The sequence below is a fragment of the Pinus tabuliformis genome, chromosome X, assembly GCF_031772625.1.
Source record: "Pinus tabuliformis cultivar Carrire ecotype Pingquan chromosome X, CPIR1, whole genome shotgun sequence".
In the NCBI taxonomy this organism is placed as follows: Eukaryota; Viridiplantae; Streptophyta; class Pinopsida; order Pinales; family Pinaceae; genus Pinus; species Pinus tabuliformis.
Window position 1 is genome coordinate 769,723,241 of NC_142308.1, and position 19,132 is coordinate 769,742,372.

At 43.2% G+C, this 19,132-nt stretch overlaps 1 protein-coding gene across 2 annotated transcripts in view; it reads left to right on the forward strand.

Moving 5' to 3' along the window:
• LOC149142127 (uncharacterized) overlaps positions 1 to 19,132 on the forward strand; it is a 169,734-nt gene that overhangs the window by 8,971 nt on the left and 141,631 nt on the right. For both annotated transcript variants that reach the window (XR_016265232.1, XM_089453039.1), the window contains exon 2: positions 13,579 to 13,652. Coding sequence is in view for 1 of the 2 variants with exons in the window: in XM_089453039.1 (XP_089309165.1) it covers positions 13,599 to 13,652 (54 nt within the window). In the remaining variant the exon portion in view is untranslated. The remainder of the gene's footprint in view (positions 1 to 13,578; positions 13,653 to 19,132) is intronic.

The following is a 19,132-nucleotide window of genomic DNA, read 5'->3' on the forward strand; positions in this document are numbered from 1 at the left end:
GGGCAATTTTGTGGTACCTCAAGTGTCGACATAGTGGACGGCGATTGGGCCAGGTCCTTTACTATATTATAATTCTGTGCTTCTTTGGCACGAGGATTAAATGTCGATTTGTGTACTACTCCCTTTGGCGACTTTATCATTGGCTCAGGAACGATGGGTGGCACAACTTCGGTCAAAGTTGTTGTTGAACTACTAGGTCATTCGTTAACCTTGTTGTTCGACAGCTTTGGATTCCCGTAATCTTTATTCCTTGTCAAAGCATTATTCTGTTGCTTTGAGGTAGACAACATAAGCACTTGGGACCCAGAAGCATTTTGATTAGCAACCATATTTTGACCTGGATTAGGAAACGGATCAGTCAATACTGCTGGGGTTTTTGAACTCTTGAAGAGTTTCTTAACTTCAGCTATATGTGGACAATATTTCGTCCAATGATCCTCATCGCATATATGACACCCTGCCGGGGGTTTCCTTTTTCTTCCTGTCTTTTTCTTCTTGCCCCCTGGTTGCTTCAGTTGTTTGCCCTTGTCGGTCGACATGGCATTTACTTCTGAGGCAAGAAGTTTTTCATTTTCATTTCGACTGTAAATTTTGTGCTTGCCAATCACGTCATCGCCGGCGTGAGAGTCATTGTTTGATTTAGGAGGAGGAGGAATTGAGAATTCCGGTCTAGGGGCGTCAGGTATTTTGTCGTAGAGCGTGCCAGACTGAGTATAAACCAAGTCTAGATATTGCGCACGAGCTATAACTTGCTCTTCTGTTACGACTCCCCCCTTGGCCACATCTTCCGTTATGGCCGGAAGTAATGACTTTATAAACCATTCAGCTAATAGCTGATCGGGAACATATGTTTTTACCATCCTACGACGACGTCGCCATTCATGTATATGATCAGATATATGAGTGGCCGTTGTCTGTTTGAAGTTGGTAAGGAGTTCTGTTCCCGTTTCATACCTTATCGGTAATTGAAAATGGGTTAAAAAGGTTGTAGCTAAGGCACTGAAGTTGTCGAACGAAGCTCTAGGCAATTCAATATACCATTTTGCCGCTGGACCCGTTAACGTTCTCTAAAAAAGGCGAAGTCTTATCGAATCATCATTCAGGGTGTTTGATGAACACCATAGATGGAATGTCATCACGTGATTCGACGGGTCTTCACCTGGATTTCCATTAAATTTAGGAATGTCTGATGGAAGTTTGTGTGGAATCGCTGGCCACCAAGGGGCATAAGCAATTGGATCATTCGTCAGCCGGTTTAGATCTGGTAATTCTAGAGTTGCTACAAAGGGCAACTGTTGATTCAGGTTAGGCGAAGCATATCCAGGATAAGATGGAATCGCCTGAGCAGTGGGTCTTTGCATACCAGCATAATGTTGACAACTTTGACAAGGTTGATGGGCGTAACCATTATAGCATGGTTGCCCATTACTTACAAAGACTTGTTGCTCAGGTCCTTGATATGATTGCTGGAATGGCGGTTGTTGAGATTGAACCAGCTCTGGTTGTTGGACCATTTGCTGTTGACCAATATTGGATGATTGACCAAGATGAGGAGTCACAGTACTTGTTTGAGCCTGAGTCGCTCCAGATAAGGAGGCACTACCCTGAGATTGTGATTGATGCAATGCATTCACCATAGCAGGAGTGGTGGTAATATTCGACACAGGGTGTACTGGTTGCATTGAAGATACAACTCCTGGTTGTTGAGGCAGTATTGGTACCCAACCGCTAGATGTGATTCCAGTTTGACCTGAACTTTGTTGTAAACTCCCATATGGTTGTTCTCCGGGAGGGAACAATGAAAGAGCATACTGCCCTCCACATGGTGGAAATCCAGTACTTAAAGGGAAGATTGGCCTTTGAAGACACATTGGATCAATTTGTTGAGTTTCAACATAAGAAGTACCAGATGATAATCCGGATGAAGCAATAGGAACTAACCATATTGTTGTCCCTGATGGGACTCCGGCTTGTTGTTGACAATTTGCCGGGACAGATGGTATACCAGCAAACATCGTTGGAGTAGCAGCAGGAGGCTCTGCTGTTGCTGTGTCGGATGACACAGTCCTAGATGTTGACGGTTGTTCAGACATTTTGAGTCTATCCAAAAGATTTTAGCGATTCTACAAGAACTTACGATGCCAAAAGACTAACTTCGAAGATCAACGCAGGAATAGGAGGTGATTATGTTCCGTTTAAAATAAATTTTATTAACGACGCTTTAGACACAACTTTGCTTTTTCATGTTTTAAGAGTTGAGAAAAAGCTAAAGATGACTCTAGTCTCCTTCGATGTTTTAACGAGCCCGAAGTGACAAATGCTCGGATGGACTTTTTCAGTTATAGAGTTTGAAAAAGGCCAAAAGAAACTACTCTGGAGTTCTAGGCAGAGGGTGTGCCAAACTTTTCGCGAAACCACAGAATACGTTTTACGGTACGGGTGGTCGATCTTCGTGAATGCTGTGTTCACTGCATCGCGATCAGTAGGGCGGCCGACACGGCTTCCTATGGATAAAGGCTTTGTTCCTATAGGGGTCTCCCAATATATACGCGACGGTACGTGGGAGCACAAGTCCGTATTAGTGCCACCGACTCTCAGGAGGAATCACCCACCTTCGTAGAGATCGACAGTCACTACGTTTAACGACGCCGGAACACGTCTCTACCTAGACCTCTATGTGTTTGCGTTATGTTACAAAGCGTTGTTATGTAAATTGAATTTATTTTAATGTTGATCTTGTTTAGCAGTTTGCCTTTAAGGATCACCACGAGATGTATATGACAAATTCCTAAATGCAGCCTAAGATGAGAAGCAAGCTTTTTCAAATCTTTTTGACTGATGAAAATCTTAACTACTGAGGGAGAAGAAAGGCATATCTTTTCACACAGTTCATACAGCACAAACTAATGCACTTTCTCCTAAATCATCATGCAAACTTTTTCAAATGCAAAATGCACAATGCATGTATTTTCTTTTCCCTTTCTTAATGTTGATGTATTACAAAAAGAAAGTTGTTATTTAACTTTGATTTCGATTTAAAGTGAAAACAAACAAGCTTGTCCAAAATCAAAAGACACCTTAAGATTCACTTGCTTAATCACTGGAAATACATGAAATCAAACCAAACTAACGAAAGTAAAATGACTAATCAGCTATGGACAGCAAACAAGCTAACTCTTTAGACCAGCAAAACGCCTAACACAGGTTCAGATCTAAGAGGCCAAAAGCATGACTAGTTTACTTTTCGTTATGGGAAATTGTAAATGAGCAAGAAATACAAAGAACAAGTACAATTTCGTTATATAACAGAGGCGGAATGATGGCAAGTAATATGGTTTCAAAACAGGTACAAGACTGACACTTAGCAGCAAAACTAAGTGAAAACAGGCAAGAGAAAAGAGGAAACCCCAAATGCACTAAGAAAATTTGGGTCAACGCAGGCTCTGCACAGTCAAACTGGCTCTCAGCGCAGGTAGTCAGTTCGGGACCTGCGTTGCAAAGCAGGTAGCCTGTGTACTACCTGCTTTGGAAAACGAGAATTGCGTTTTTCACAGTCTCCGGGTCATAATTTTCTAAAAAATGCACGGTTTTTGCTCAAATCAGAAGCATTCAGTCAAGCATACTCAAAGGGATGATTTAGAAGGTGCAAAGCTATCACTAAGAGCTTACAAGGCTCTTTGTAGATCAGCTCTTCAAATCATGAATCTGCTCAGACAATGAGCAAGAGTAGCAGCCCCTCTACTTCGCTTTTGATATAGTCAAAAGCTTTTCGATTTGGTACTCTTTTGTTCAGGAAATGAATAGCAAAAATACTACAAACACAATCAAATGGATACGATCCCCAGTGGAGTCGCCAGTTTGTTGTAGGGAAAAGTATCCGACTCGGATGACCCTAACCCACTCTAAGGGTGACAGTTCCTTAGCAACAACTGTAAAACAAACTACTGAAGGTTTACTTCTTTATGAAAGCAAAAGAGGATGGAAAAAGCACTAACCGTTGCCTTGCGCTTAATGTCGAATCCAAACTCTCCTCTTTGGCCGCTTGCTCCTAGCTCTTTGTTGTTCTGCTCACCCAGCTGCAATGAGATCCTGCACAATAACAAAGAAGGAAACTACAAGAGGCATGCAATCATAACTGGTTCATGGATTAGTGTAAACCAAACATGCAATCATCACAATACATAATTGAAACAAGAGCACATAGAAGAACCTCAATAGCTTTTATTAATGAAGAAATAAAGGTTCTGAGAGGATTACAACCATTGCAGGCTCCAACCCAGCAACACCTCCCAGCAGAAAGAATTTCTCTTCTTCACCTCTCTCAAACAATCACCCAATAACTCAAGAATGAAACCAACAACATATCATTACTTTGCACAAAATTCCAGCCTCCCGAGCTCATAGGAGAGAGCTCAATATATAGATGAATTGAGAAAGGATGAGTCAGCTTGCAACTGATGTGTAGCTGCCTTGTGTCCTCTCTCTCTTCAGTTAATCTTTAGTTGATCTTCAGTTCTTGAGTCCACTTGGAGAACCTTGCTTCCACTTGGAGAAACAGAGCCTCTGACTCATCACAAGGCGAAATACCTGATCCAAGTGTCATTTTTGGAAGATTCCAGAGCAATGACTCAGTGTGCCACTTGTCCCATCTCGCTCAGCGCAGGTGGCCTTTGTCCCACTTGCTTTGCAACGCAGGTACACCATGGAGCAACTGAGTTTCGGCGTAGAAACCTAGTGGAGCACCTGCTTTGATTTCAGGATTGCTTGTTTTTGAGTATTTTCAGGTGGAGAATTGATCTGAGAGCTGTTGGTTTGCTGACCTTGTTCCTCTAGGGGTAGGAACATCATGTTTAGGGAACTTTGGATCCCTTGGATTATTGACAATTCATGCTTGTTGCTGTAAGGCACAAAATTGTCTATAACATTCATGAAAAGCTCAAATTGTTGAATTCAGTAATAAAAGAGCTTTTGGGATCCAAAATCTTCCAATGGGGAGGAGTGATTTGATGCTAAAAAATATGCTCAAAAATGAAATTTTTTAGATTGAAGCAAAACATGAATGATCGCGTAGATCTCGTCTACTTGAATCCAGCGCAACTCGTTTCATAGAAAACAGACGTCGTATGCTCCCGGAAATGAGTTCTGATCGTTTTGGCAAGCAGGCAAAATTATGTGCACGACTACCCAGTCAACAGTCTGTAATGCTGACGTGGCATACTCACTGGGCCTGCCGAGTTGGCATATGACTGGGCTTCAAAAATGGCCAATGACATCGCGCCACTTTTCATATTCTTATTTGTGCTGAGTTGGTGATTATTTATTGGTCAGTTTGTTGTTGGTTAGGTGGAGTAACCGGAGGCCGCCACATGGCCCAGCCATAGGATGCCACGTGGTGCCTCAGTGGCCATGAAATTTTTTGGGGCAAGTCTGAATTTTACTCCACAGGAATCGAACCTGAAACCGCTTACCAACAAATATCTGCATACACCATTGCGCCAATGTGGGCCTTGTGTAAAGGACCCACCATATGTTTATTTAAACATTATTGGGGTGAGTATTGGGGTAAGGGGTCGAGGGCTAGCCCCAGCCCCGGTCGCCACGCCCACAAGGACTAGGGGCGGGACCGAGGGCTAGGGCTTAGCCCCGACCCCCCCAACCTTAAACATTGGCCTTGCGACCATAATGCCGAGACCAAGGGTTGATACAAAGGGGAGCTAGACCGCGGGGTCCAACCCCAAGTCACGTGGAGCGCCCATGTGACCACCGGTGCGCACATGAGTTAATGGAGAAATTAACGGTCCCATAATTTGCACCGGTGGTGTGCCAATTTGTTGCTCCATTAGCGAAAAATGGGGCGAAAATATAGGACAGTTAGCCAGACTTGGCGAAATTGTGGGTCAACTAGCAGCAAAACTTGGAAAGCTCATTACTCTCTCAGTTTTTGGTCTTTTTGGGAGTAGAAAGAGGCTAGAAAAGGGTTTTTGATAGCTATGAAGCCGTTGAAGCAGTTTTTGAAGCCATTTGAGCACTGTAACTCATTTTTGTCATCATCTTTTAGCATAATGAAAGAGGGCCAAGCATTGGAAGCTGGACCAGGAGACGTAGCCCAGGAGGGGTGAACTCCTTCATCATGTTTTGTTTTGTGGTTACTATTATGGTTTTATTATCTACAATTTTCTGCAATATATCAATTAAATTCATGTTTTAATGTGTATAAATTGAACTTAAAAAGCCATAAAAACTCATTTTATTAACTTGCAATTTACATAATCCTCAAGTAGTTTCATATACAGACCAAGTTTGGCCTTAGAGAATAGGTTTTCTTTGCTCCTGTGAGGATTTAATTGTTTGCAAGTGTTTATGATGCTTACAAGGTTGAGGCTTAAGAGAGGAGAGGGAAAGCTTGTGGGTATAGGTTCTCAATTTGGGACAAGGACAAGGAGAGCACATTTGCCACAATCCCCACCATAAGTTTCACCTAAAGTTGTTCCTGAAGCTTTAGTAAGCATGTCTCATGATGGAGGAGTTGATAATATATCAAAGGATGAGAATTCTTTCAAAAAAGCATTCCTTAACATGACCCACATGGTGAAAGTTCTCTATGAAGAGAGAAATTCAAGATTGAAGGGTGAGAGCTCCAAGCCTTCAAAAGGAGAGGGTTCTTCTGGAGGAAAAAGAGGAGATGATGACAAGCCTTCAAAAGGGAATTATGATGAACCACCATATTCTTCACCATCATCTTCACCTCCATCCTCACCTTCATCATCATCCTCTTCGAAAACAACCCTTACACAAGAGGCTAGTGCAGAAAGCCCCTCAGAGAAGGAAGATGGCCAAGTCTGCACCTTTTGTCCTCATGATGATGAGGATGAGGTTCTATCAGCACCAAAGTCCAAGGAGCTGAAATAAGAAAGTCCAAGATTCCAAGAAGACACCTCAAGAATTAGGAAGGAGTTTCAAAGCATCTTTTTCCTTCAGTCAAAAGATGAGGAAAATGGTAAGAATTTACATGCAGTTTTTTTATATGAAAATGTTGATTTAAGCTCTTTTGCAACCTTTGAGAATGTTAAGATATGGTATGTTCTATGCTTATAACACTTTACTTGTTTTTCTTATTATATTCCACAGATTAGCAATCACATATACATAAAGTAAAGTGCAGATAGAACGTTAAACGATTGACAGAAAACAAGCCAAGACAAGAGACAAGATGTGGCGGCTAGCCAGGGACAAACCCCACAATGTGTGGGGAAACCCTTTGATCAAATCTTCTTTTATCTTCAATAATTCAGCAGAGAGAAATAGTACAATAAATCTGATTTATATCAGCAGTAGCAAACCCTAGATCAGCAGCATCAGCATGAGCGGCGTCATCATCAAACTAGGGCAGACGATATCTCACAAACCGACTGTCGGATCGGCTTGATTCCACCACCAAAAGTTGCGGCTTCCAGAGGAGGTTCAGATGAACCTATAGCACAGTTCAGATGAGGATATCTTCTAGTCCACGTAGGTCAAACTTTACTTCTGCAATTGCAGCTTCAATTTCAGCAGCTTCCTTCAAACTAGGGCAGTCGATATCTTGCAAACCGTCCGTCGAATTGACTTGATTCCACCACCAAAAGTTGCCGCTTTTAGAGGAGGTTCAGATGAACCTACAATGCAGTTCAGATGAGGATATCTTCTAGTCCACGCAGGTCAAAATTTACTTCTGTAGTTGCAGCTTCAGTTTCAGCAGCTTCCTTCAAACTAGGGCAGTCGATATCTTGCAAACCGTCCGTCGGATTGACTTGATTCCACCACCAAAAGTTGCGGCTTTCAGAGGAGATCCAGATGGACCTACAGCGCAGTTCTAAGGAGGAGATCTGATGGTCAACGCTGGTCAAACTTTGGATCTGCAGTTACAGCTTCAGGTTCAACAGCTTCCGACTTCACGTGTGAGAGAGAGACCCTTTTCTGCGAAATAGAGAAGAGACTCTTTTCTGCGCAGTAGAGAGAGAGAGATGTGATGAGATGAGTGAGTCCAAATGAGGAAAATTCCTCCTATATTTATACACAACGTTGGTGTTTGAATAGATGTGACTGTTGGGCTTCTGAGCCTACATGAGTTGTAGGTCGGCTTGATAATAATTCCATAATCAAAATAAATTCATATCTCCATGAATACTTATCGGAATCGGATGATCTTTATATCAATCCTACACCTCTCGACGAGAAGAATCTAATAAAAATATTATCAACCATGAATAAGATGACCCACATGAAGTTTTTCCCTGGTTGCCAATTTTAACACTCCCTCTAAACTAGGGAGAACTTCATCTGCAATCTGTTTATTGGTCGTTATTATTCATCCATCAAATGCACTGCCCTGTACAGCCTGACCCTTGCCCTGCTCTGCTCTATTCTTCCTGTTCTGCTTTGTCTTGTTCTGCCCTGTACTGATCTGTACTGTTCTGCTCTGTTCTGCTCTACTCTTGCATTGTTCTGTTCTGCTCTGCTTTTATCCGAATTATGAAGAAGAAGAAATGATCGAGGATGTATCATACTAACTCAAAGTCAGTCTCAGAGTATGTACCACTGGTCGCAAACCAGTCTCAACCAACCCGAAGTCAGCGTCATAGTGAGTACAACTCCACTGGTCCCAGACCAATATCATCCTCCACTGACTCAAAGTCAGTCTCAGAGTGCATACCACTAGTCCCAGACCAGTCTCAACCAACCCGAAGTCAGCTTCATAGTAAGTACCACTCCTACCACTGGTCCCAAACTAGTATCGCAGTCTCAGAGAGTGTACCACTAGTCCCAGACCAGTCTCAACCGACCCGAAGTCAGCGTCATAGTATGTACCACTCTCACTGGTCCCAGACCAGTACTGCACTGACACGAAGTCAGTCTCAGAGTATGTACCACTGGTCCCAGACCAGTCTCAACCGACCCGAAGTCAGTGTCATAGTATGGTACAACTCCTACCACTGGCCCCAGACCAATATCATTGATCCCAGATCAATGGAGGTCATCCTAGCGTAGGGAGTATGGTAGACACAACGATGTGTCCATCGGTACTACTATGGTCCCTAACATCATTTCCCTGCTCATTGATCAGATGAGAGGTACTTCCCATGAGTCCTAGACTGCATGGGTAGGATGCCTCGACAGGAGAACTAATCAATCTTGTCCTCACATGAGAACACATCAATCCAGGCTGCCATGGAGAACACATCAATCCAGGCTGCCATGGAGAACACATCAATCCAGGCCTCACAGGAGAACACATCAATCCTGCTACAGTTGCCATGGAGAACACATCAATCCAGACCTCACAAGAGAACACATCAATCCTGCTACAGTCGCCATGGAGAACACATCAATCCAGGCCTCACAGGAGAACACATCATCCTGCTACACAGGAGAGCAAATCATCCTGTTCCACAAGAGAGCGAATCATCTTGTCCCACAAGAGAGCGAATCATCTTGCCCCACAAGAGAGTGAATCATCTTGTTCCAGTGCACACCACCAGGGGAGGGTGAGTCACCCTGTGGTTGTATGTTGCTCCAGTAAGAACCGCAAGTCCTCAGAGCTCCCAGAGCTCAATGTATGCAACATGCAGGACCCTTGTACAAGGGTTTCTTGACGACTCCAAGTCGTTTGGGAAAATCACAGATTAGATCTTTCCTCGGGGCTTTGACAAGGTGTATCGACCTGTACATCATCTTAATGTGATGGAGCCTCCTTGCTCATTGACTTACCATATCCCAGATGATGTCTATCTGCTGGAGCAATCGACGAATACGGGATTCCTCAGTAATCGAATCCCACCTCTAGTTGTTACAGAGAATCACAGTGGTATGTGTTCAAACAGCTCATTGAAGAGCTTTCCCAACCAGGCAGCTTCATACGAGATCATACTCGTAGATATGTATCTAGTCTCAGTGATGCTTATGGCAACCGACTTCTGCTTCCTGCTCATCCATTATATCGAAGCAGAATCCAAAGAGAAACAACACTAAAAGTGCTCCAGTGATCCTCCACACTACTTGCCTAATCAGCATTCGAATAATCATGCAGTGTATCTCAATCCATGAGAGATTGTGTCCTAAAGACATCTCAGAAGATTCTTGGCACCAATCTAGTGAAGCTCAACTAAATATGAGCTCACAATGCTAACTGCAAAACATATGTTCGGACGGAGGTTCACCAAGAACATCAACGCGAATGAGTTTTTTTGAAACTCAGAGGCATTTCCCAAATCTGGTTCGACATCACTACCATATAACTTCTGAAAGTTAAGATCCTCGAGGTAGTCACAAGCTTGCAGTCCATCATACCAAATCTTTTCAGAATCTTCACCACATATTTTACTTGAGATAGGAAAATTTCCCTTGGCTTCTGCCACACTTCAAGTCCTTGGTTCTTCATTTCAAATTCAGAAGCCAACTCCCTCTTACATTTGTGAATGAGAGGGTATGCACTTCTTAGAAAGAGGTCATCCACGTACAGCACCAGTCTGAGAGGTTTGTCATCTTCAACCTTAAAGTAAAGGTTAGGATCGGCTTCACTCCTAGTGAATCTCAGCTTCATCAAGTAGCTATCGATCCTCTCATACCATGCTCGGGGTGCTTGCTTCAGCCCATAGAGAGCCTTCTTCAACCTGCATACATGAGATTTTCAATCATAAATCTCAAATCCTTCAGGTTGCTCCACATAGACCTCTTCTTTGATCGAACCATGCAAAAACGCGGTCTATCCATCTGATGTAGGTTCCATCCTTGTGAAGCCACAAGGGCTATGATCAAGCGGATGGTCATATATCTAGCAACAGGTGCAAATATCATAGTCTATACCTTCCTTCTGGGAGAAACCACGAGCAACAAAACGAGCCTTATACTTTTCCGTACTTCCATCTGTTGCATGCTTTATCTTGTAAAGCCATTTGGAAGTAACAACTGTCTTGTCCTGGGGTCTGGGAACTACTTCCCAGACATCATTCTTCATAATAGACTCATATTCTTCGGTGTTAGCATCCTTCCATACTTGATGCTTGACGGCATCTGAGAATGATGAAGGCTCATTTTGTATGATCGTGCTCATGATGGTCAGGTATCCCTGATACCTGTTAGGTTTCTTACTTTCACGAAAGGTTCCTTGGGGTGCAGCATGTCCTTCAGCATCATCAAGTATCCCCCTAAGCCATGAAGACCTCTTCCTAGAAGAGGAAGGCTCATGTGGATGAGGATCAATCGAATCCATGGGTTCTTCTACATCAGGCATTGATTCATCATCCTTTTCTTTCGGTTCCCTGGTGTCGACTTCTTGAGAGCTCCTCAAAGTCAGAAGATTGTCCACCTTGCTGAGAGCCATATCTTCGTCAAAGGTGACATCATGACTAATCACGACTTCCCTTTGACCGGCGGTGAACATTTCTTCAGGAGTCTTGGAACCCAATGCTTGATAAGGGCATCGATTTTGTACATATATGGCGGTGTTTGTAGTTTCAGCCCATAGAAACTTCGGAAGTCTTTGATCATGTAGCATGGCCCGGACAGCTTCCACAATCATACGGTTCTTCCTTCCCGCCAGACCATTCTGCTTAGGAGTATGTGGTGTAGTAGTCTCCCTCTTAATGCCAGCCTTAGATATGCCTGAGTGAACCAACTGTAATATATCGGAGGTCTTGCTTTGGCTTGAGGGGAATGGTCCCCTTTTGAGCTTTCCTTCGGCACATCCTAGACATACACCTTCTTTCTCTACTCGGAATTTGGGCATCCCTGTCACCATTTGTCTTACACCGAGTATAGCTTTATAATGAAGGGGGCCAAACCTCCGATGCCAAAGTTCGGACTAAAGAGATGTGTCATAAGACATGATACCTAGCGGACTTCCATCGACCTAATATAATGAATCAACACGAAACCCAAGAGTAAAGGCATCTTTAACATTATTTTTTTATACACATACCTTGCCATTGCTGAAGGTTACCTTGTAGCCTTTGTCTTCCATTGCCGAGATGGAAACTAAGTTCTTTTTGAGGTCAAGTGCATTTAATACATCCTGGAATTTCTAGCCTTCTTGAATGGTTGTCCTCTTCCTCGATTCCCAGCTCTCCTCTTACCTTTGCTATTAAATTTTTCATTCCTTTGATTACCATCAGAGGGATTTTGATCGTCGTCCCGGTGTGAGTCCTTTCTATCAGGGCACTCCCTTGCATAGTGACCTGCTTTATCGCAAATGTAACATCATCATTTTCTTCCACCCTTAGGTCCAACCTTTCCTTTTGATTTAGTCCAGGAATTATTTCTTTTCTTAGCATGAGAAGAAAAGGCAGCGGGAGGACCTTTAGGCATGGGCATTTCTTGCTCTTCTTCCCTTGTTTCTTCTTGAATGCATCTAGCCATTAATTCCTCGAAACCAGGAATTACATTATTGTTCAGAAGAGTAGTCCTAAACACATACCATTCGGATGGTAATCCTCCAAGAGTCGTGAGTGCCATTTCCCTGTCAGTAATAGCCTCCCCAATAGATAGGAGATCGTTCTTGATCTCGGTTATTCTTAAGAAGTATGCTTGCATACTCTCATCTTTACCCTTCTTAGCCATTTTACTGGGTTTTTGGTTTGGTACCAAAGATATGGTCACCATAGCTTCGTTGCTATGTATCTACGTATTTTCATAAATAGTTGTCTGATACATGGGTCAAATTCGTTTTGAGGAATGTTCTTTTGATTTTGGACATATTTACTGCTTGATATCAAATAATGATATTCTGTTAGATGTAGGCTCATTCTATTTTTAATGTGAGGGTTTAGAACCCTTCGTTGATGAATGGGCTGAAGCTTATGTTGGTGGTCATTTCAGTCATTGACGTTAGAAGTGATGGATCAATGATTTTTTTAGGGGAAAGTGCACTTTCTATTCACCAAGTTGACTTGTCATCGGAATACCATCTACTTAAGCTAGTGTCTATCTTGTAATCTTCTTTGTGTCTACACAAATTGGAAAAGTTTAGGGTAGAGTGATTAATTGTCTCCTTACCTAGTATGCAATCCTCCCATTCAACGATAGACTGTAGTACTCAATAGAATCACAATCATAAGAGGAACAATTTTGGGCAACATCATTGAATGTTTTCTGAGTGCTATGTAATGGGATGACTAAACTAGACTAATATTGTTCACATTGCATGATCAGAAGTAACCTCTTGGGTTTCAAAAGCATCATAGTGTTGTTCACATTGCATGCTTAGAAGTAATCTCTTGGGTTTCAAAAGTATCGTAGTATTAAATTCTACCATCCTCATTTCACACAACAAATTTCTTGCTCTGTCTTTCCTTAGGGTGTACTCTATTTTATGACAACATTTTCTTCATCTACTCACAGGCATTAGATTTTATCTCACCCACCCACAGACTAGCTGCATCCAAGTATTCTTAATTCTGTGACTAACCATGTGAGCGATATACCCATTTGTTCAATGTATATGTATTATGGATGTCTTTCAAGCTATGTAATTCTCCATATATCATTTCTGCACTGAAAATTATTATTTTTTTGGACCCCTATTCTGAAATTGAACATATGCAGGACCAGGCAGTCTTTGGAGAATGCATAGTATGGTAAATTGCAGCAAAACAAGTATACATGAAAAATCGGTATATGTATGTCACTTCATATCTTTTCCTTTGTAAACAAATACTTGCTCATTACTTTGTTAATTGCTGAGATGGAGGGCAGAAAATGAGATGGTCTGTAGATACTCCCATTTAAATTGTTGGCCCTCATCTGAATATATAAATGTGGCAATGCTTGGTGATGTTGATGTTGAAAGTTGAAACTTGAGGAAAGTGCTACTATTCTTATTTAATGCTGGGGTGCTTCTGTTCTTATTTAATGCAGCATTGGTGGTTGGATACCATATTTCAAACCAAGTGCATATTTAAATCCCCATTGCCTTCTCTTCAAATTAAGAACCATAAATTCAGCGTTTCCTTGAAGGATAATGCTCACTGTGATGTTTGTGTCTGATCGAACAATATATATAGTTGTTCTTTTGTTTTATTAATGAGCATAGAAGTGCTGGGAATGTTTTGAAATGAAATAACCTTATTTAATGGTTGGAAATCAATGTATTAGAAACTGGGTTCTCTGGATAGGCCACACATAAAATAAATAACTGAAAGCATAACACAGAGACACAGGTTATTGTTAAAGAATTTATATGCATTGTTGTAATCTGTCATTCAAGGAATTGCAGAGACACCAGTTGAATTTATTAATTCCACAAAGGATCCGTGTTGGTGAAATGGAGAGGCCATAGGCATATTACATTTACAGATCAACTTGACTCCTTGGACAATGTCTTTCTGCTAACAGATTCCAGAGAGATTTCCTTTGCCTATATATTCATACCTCTACATTGAACACATTTTCTTTAGCGTCTTGCCCCTCTGAGCTTTCTCCTTGTGGTTTACAGTGACCTTGTATATAGACAATCAAAGCCAAACTTTGTTCTAATGAATTCAATGATAGATTTTTATCTATTCTTCTTCTTTCTTTTGAATAGAATATGTTTTATATTTATAGGAAAATATTTACAAACAATAGAGAATAAAAAGAAAGAAAGTGAAAAGGCATGTAGAATGGACAACATAACTTCCTCCCACAAGTTCCTAAAACTTAGATAGATCCTAAATAAGCTATGGGATCTAAAGATTGGACATCTTGAAGTGTCCTTGAGCAAGAGCTGAGGGTTACCTCATCCCTCCACATAGAACAAAATGCAAACAATGAGCTATCTTGAAAGTGAAACATGTGCAGAACTATGTGAATGGTTGTTTCAAAACTTAATGTATTTTGGTTTTATGTGAAAGTTATGTTCTTGTTGGAGATAGAGTAGATTACCAGGAATATTGGCTTGTAAGAGTTTCTGCCTATTTACTATTGATTGATACCTTTAACTGACTTCATGGAAGTACCCATCCTTTAATAAATACAATATAAAATTCGTTGGGCTGAAGCTGGTTCATTTGTCACTGCATTAAAGTTAATTGAAGCATGCTTCTATATATGGACTGCATTCAAATGCCTCCTCCACAATGCTTGGAAGATTCCCATAGAGATGTTTTGGGGAAATGCAATTGACTTCACCAAGCTTATGATGAAGAAAGTGTTATATCTCCCGTACTTCTGATCATCTGATCATTCCACATGCGGCGAGCAAAAGCATGGTTATTAGATACCGAAGGCGGCCAGAACCACACATGCGAGTTTCCCTGCATGTGGCTCGTCCGTGATAACTCATTCAGATTTGCGCGAACTAGCCGTAGGTAGGTAGGATGCGCATGAGCGAACCTTTTCGAAACTGATGGGCATTCGATGCCCCCCAGCAGGAGTATATGGCATATGCCACTATCCCAGCCCGGATCTAGGTTATTCGATCATGTCCAGACGCCTTCGAGTTCGCCCCTACCTACCTACCTATAGGTAGGAATTACCAACAGTTGTACCTTGTCCTCAATGAACGGGGGGCGTCTTTGGCTTTACGAGAGAAAGCAGCCAGATGGAGGAATCGATCAGATCTAAACTTTGGAAAAACCACCTTCTATTTCTCCCGTGGAGGCCTTTTGGATATCCCATATAGGTGAGGCTCCGGTGCGTGCGTCCAGAATCGCCATAGATCGCTCACTCAGCGGGTCAGGCGTAGCGTAGCATCCACTTGGATCCAGAGTGGTGCCTGCCTATTCCTTCCTCGCCTCATTGCGCATGCATATTGAGCCTAATACTAATATGCGCTATTATGTATGCCCACCCAGGATAATAGCGCAGAAGCCCACGAGACCCAAAACCACTGTACGGGTCAGGGCAGGGGGTCAGCTGTTCGGCAGATCCCGGAGCATATATTCCCCATAACTCACAGGATCTCTTGCCTATCCTGTGCTCGATCTATAAGGAAGGTCCTATCCAGTTAGTTCCTCGGCTGCTTGGTTCCATTTAGTTGTATCATACGATATGACCCAGTATTGAAACCCATATTGGTTGGTATGGCATTCTCCTGATTCGCCCATCTTCCGATGCCCTTTCCGCGGCGCAGCACGGGTTCGGCGGGGACGCGCGGCGTAGGACATCGCATTACCATCTACCGCCCTTTCCTCCCTCGATTCAATATTCGATGAAAAAAGAAAAGAATAAGGCTATTCACGCATCGTCGTATGCTCGACAAGCATCGGTTGCTGGTGCAATAGGAGTACACTACGGCAGGATCAGTCACCCTGGCTGGCGGGCGAACCAAACCCTCCTCCCTCCCAAATTGTGCTATGCCCCACTTCTCGCCCCGATCCCTATAGAGCGAAAGAGCAGCCCGGTGATCCCTAGGTTGCAGCACGTTCGGTCGTTTACTCGCCGCTGCCGCCGTTTCTTTCCAGCCCACGCCGAACCTGTTAATCACAGGTACTAATCCGGCCCCGGGTCGGTCGCACATTAATAATAGCGTTCGGACTCATGCGCCTTCCGGAACATCCTGAGGGGAGCTACCTCGCCCCTGTTGCGATTAGCCAGCCTTGCGGCGGCAAAACGATGATAGTACCCCCATGCTACGGTTCCCTGCGGTCCGAACCCGCGCATGCATTAGGTGAGGGAGCTATTCCGGGCGATAAAGACTTGAAACCTTCGCATTCTGAAGCGCGCTGCCCTCCTCTCTCTTTGGTCGAGACGGGTTGAAACCCTCCTAGGCGCACAACACTGGGTAATCCAAGCCAACCCACATTACTTGCTGACGGTGGATAATCATATTTCTTAGAGGTACTAAATACAACTCCATGAATGAGCAGAATTAGAGTGGCGTTAATGGGAAAGATCTCTGGGAAAACCGCTGGAAAAAGATTGAACATGTGGAAGAAGGAATAGGAAGGGATTCGGATATATTTTTCATCTCCGGCTTGGGCTAAATTAGCGCGGCGCAGCACTAAGTTACTGTAGGAAGGCCTGGGTTCGGGTGATTCCGCAAGGTTATACTAGTCGGGGGGTAGGGGAAGGGATAACCTCGCGGTTCTTCCTCCTTCTTCCTTTCCCGTTATCCCTATCGGTTTGGGAAACTACTATACTCTTAGATAAGATATACGCTATTTGCTGGTTTTGCACGGATGGAAACCTTTGTCCCCTTACATAATGGGATATGTTTCCTAGTATCCACTCCTTCCTCTCGCGGCCTTCCTTCTGCCTGCAGGACCAGAGGACCAGGTCCCCCATAATCCTTTCTCATTTTCACGGAATGTACAGGTCGCTTCGTTGACAACAGCTGTTCTCCGGGAGGCAGGGACGTCGATTCGGCTGGTCCCATGGTCAATGATCCCTTAGGAATCCGATCCATCTCGTTATCCCCCCTATATCTATAGGTACCGGCCGGAGCGAGCCAGGATGAGCGCTCAGGTCCTTTCCATACATACATACATCTTGACAATGGGGGCTCTTATGGCCCACCCAAGTGTACATAGCAGCCCCTTATAGATCGCCCCTTAATCAGCGATCTCAGGTTCTCGCTACAGCTAGCTGTAGTCGTTCAACAGGCCACGAGCCAGTTATACCTATCAATGATCTCGTTGTTCGTTTTCCCGTGTTGTGGCTCTGCCGCAGGCCCCGCATCCTGAGTCTCCTCTTTCTTAGTAGGGTCAGTCGGATCTCCCCCTCGTGGGCAGGGTCAGTTTCATCCCAACCAAGAACGCGTTGAAGAGAAGGCGTAACGTATTGAAAGCGCGCACCCATCAGGCAGGATGGCTCCACGCTCTGTACATACCCGTACCCAATTCCCATATAGTTTACCGTGGGCATTTTAAGCCCCCCACCAGGCCAGCCAGTATTAAGTCGCGTAAGTAAGATGGAGATCCATATCCGTATCTATGTATGGATCTATATCTGTATCCATATCGATATATGGATATGGGTGTGGATATATGTAGATATATGTAGATATATGCATATATGGATATAAATAGATCTCTTCTACCCATCTATGGATGTCTCGATATGATATATGGATATGCATATAGGTGCGTGTGCTTCTCAGCCTGTCACTCAGCAATGAGACCGGGAATGAGTACCTACCTATCCCCTACGGGAATCGAACCCGTGTCTTCGACATGAGGAGACGATGTCCTAACCACTAGACGAAAGGGACCGAGAACCCATCCCTTCTATTTACTAGATCTTCTGTTCCGATCAGAATGGGTTTTTTATTTAAGGCATCGGCATGTTCTATCTCTATCTCTCTTTGTCTATAATGGGTGGGATTGAGGAAAGAAAAGAGGCTATCGCCGAGGAGTGGCTGCTGGTCATGAATTATATATGTCATTACGATTTCTTATATATGTCATTACGCTTTCTTATAGGCGTACTTATATTGGTCATGAATGAGATATGTCATTATGCCTTAGCAGATAATGCATATATGAGATATGTCATTACGCTCTCGAATCCAGTCATGAATTAGATATGTCATTGTGGTTTTTCCAACCTGATATTTCATGACTTAGAGGTGACTTCGAGACCAGAGATAGTGACATTCATTATATATGTCATTACGCTTTAGCAGAAAATGCTGCTATGGGCATATGTCATTATGCATTTCTTCCAGTCATGATGCGCAAGCAGGCTCACCCTACCGGGCCTCTCCTCGCACGTTACCTCTCCCATAGGTCGAGAGTTCGACAGGCTCACCCTCATCCATATGATGGATGAGCGATAAATCCCTCACCCTATCCTTTCTTCTATCCAAGAAAGAAACTATATCGAGGTCGTTTTCCAGGCCAGGTAGAGTAGTGGAAAGAGCAGCCTAGGATAAACGCTGGATAGAGATCCTTGGTCAAATAGAGGAAGTCATGGCGGGTTGAAAAGACTGGGCGAATTAAGACCCGCGGATTGAGATCGGCTTTCTTTTTTCAAATTCACTAGTCGAACACAAACTGAATCCAGACCTTTGGGTGAACTTGGTTTCCTTTTTCTTATTAATAGGCAAGTGGAGACCTCATGTGTACGCGTAAATCCCGAATTACTGCTATTAGGTTGGGGCACTTCTAGAGCAGTTATGGAGAGGCTACGCTGGGATAGATAACTGTAATGAAAGCGATGTTGCCGGAGCAGTGCTATA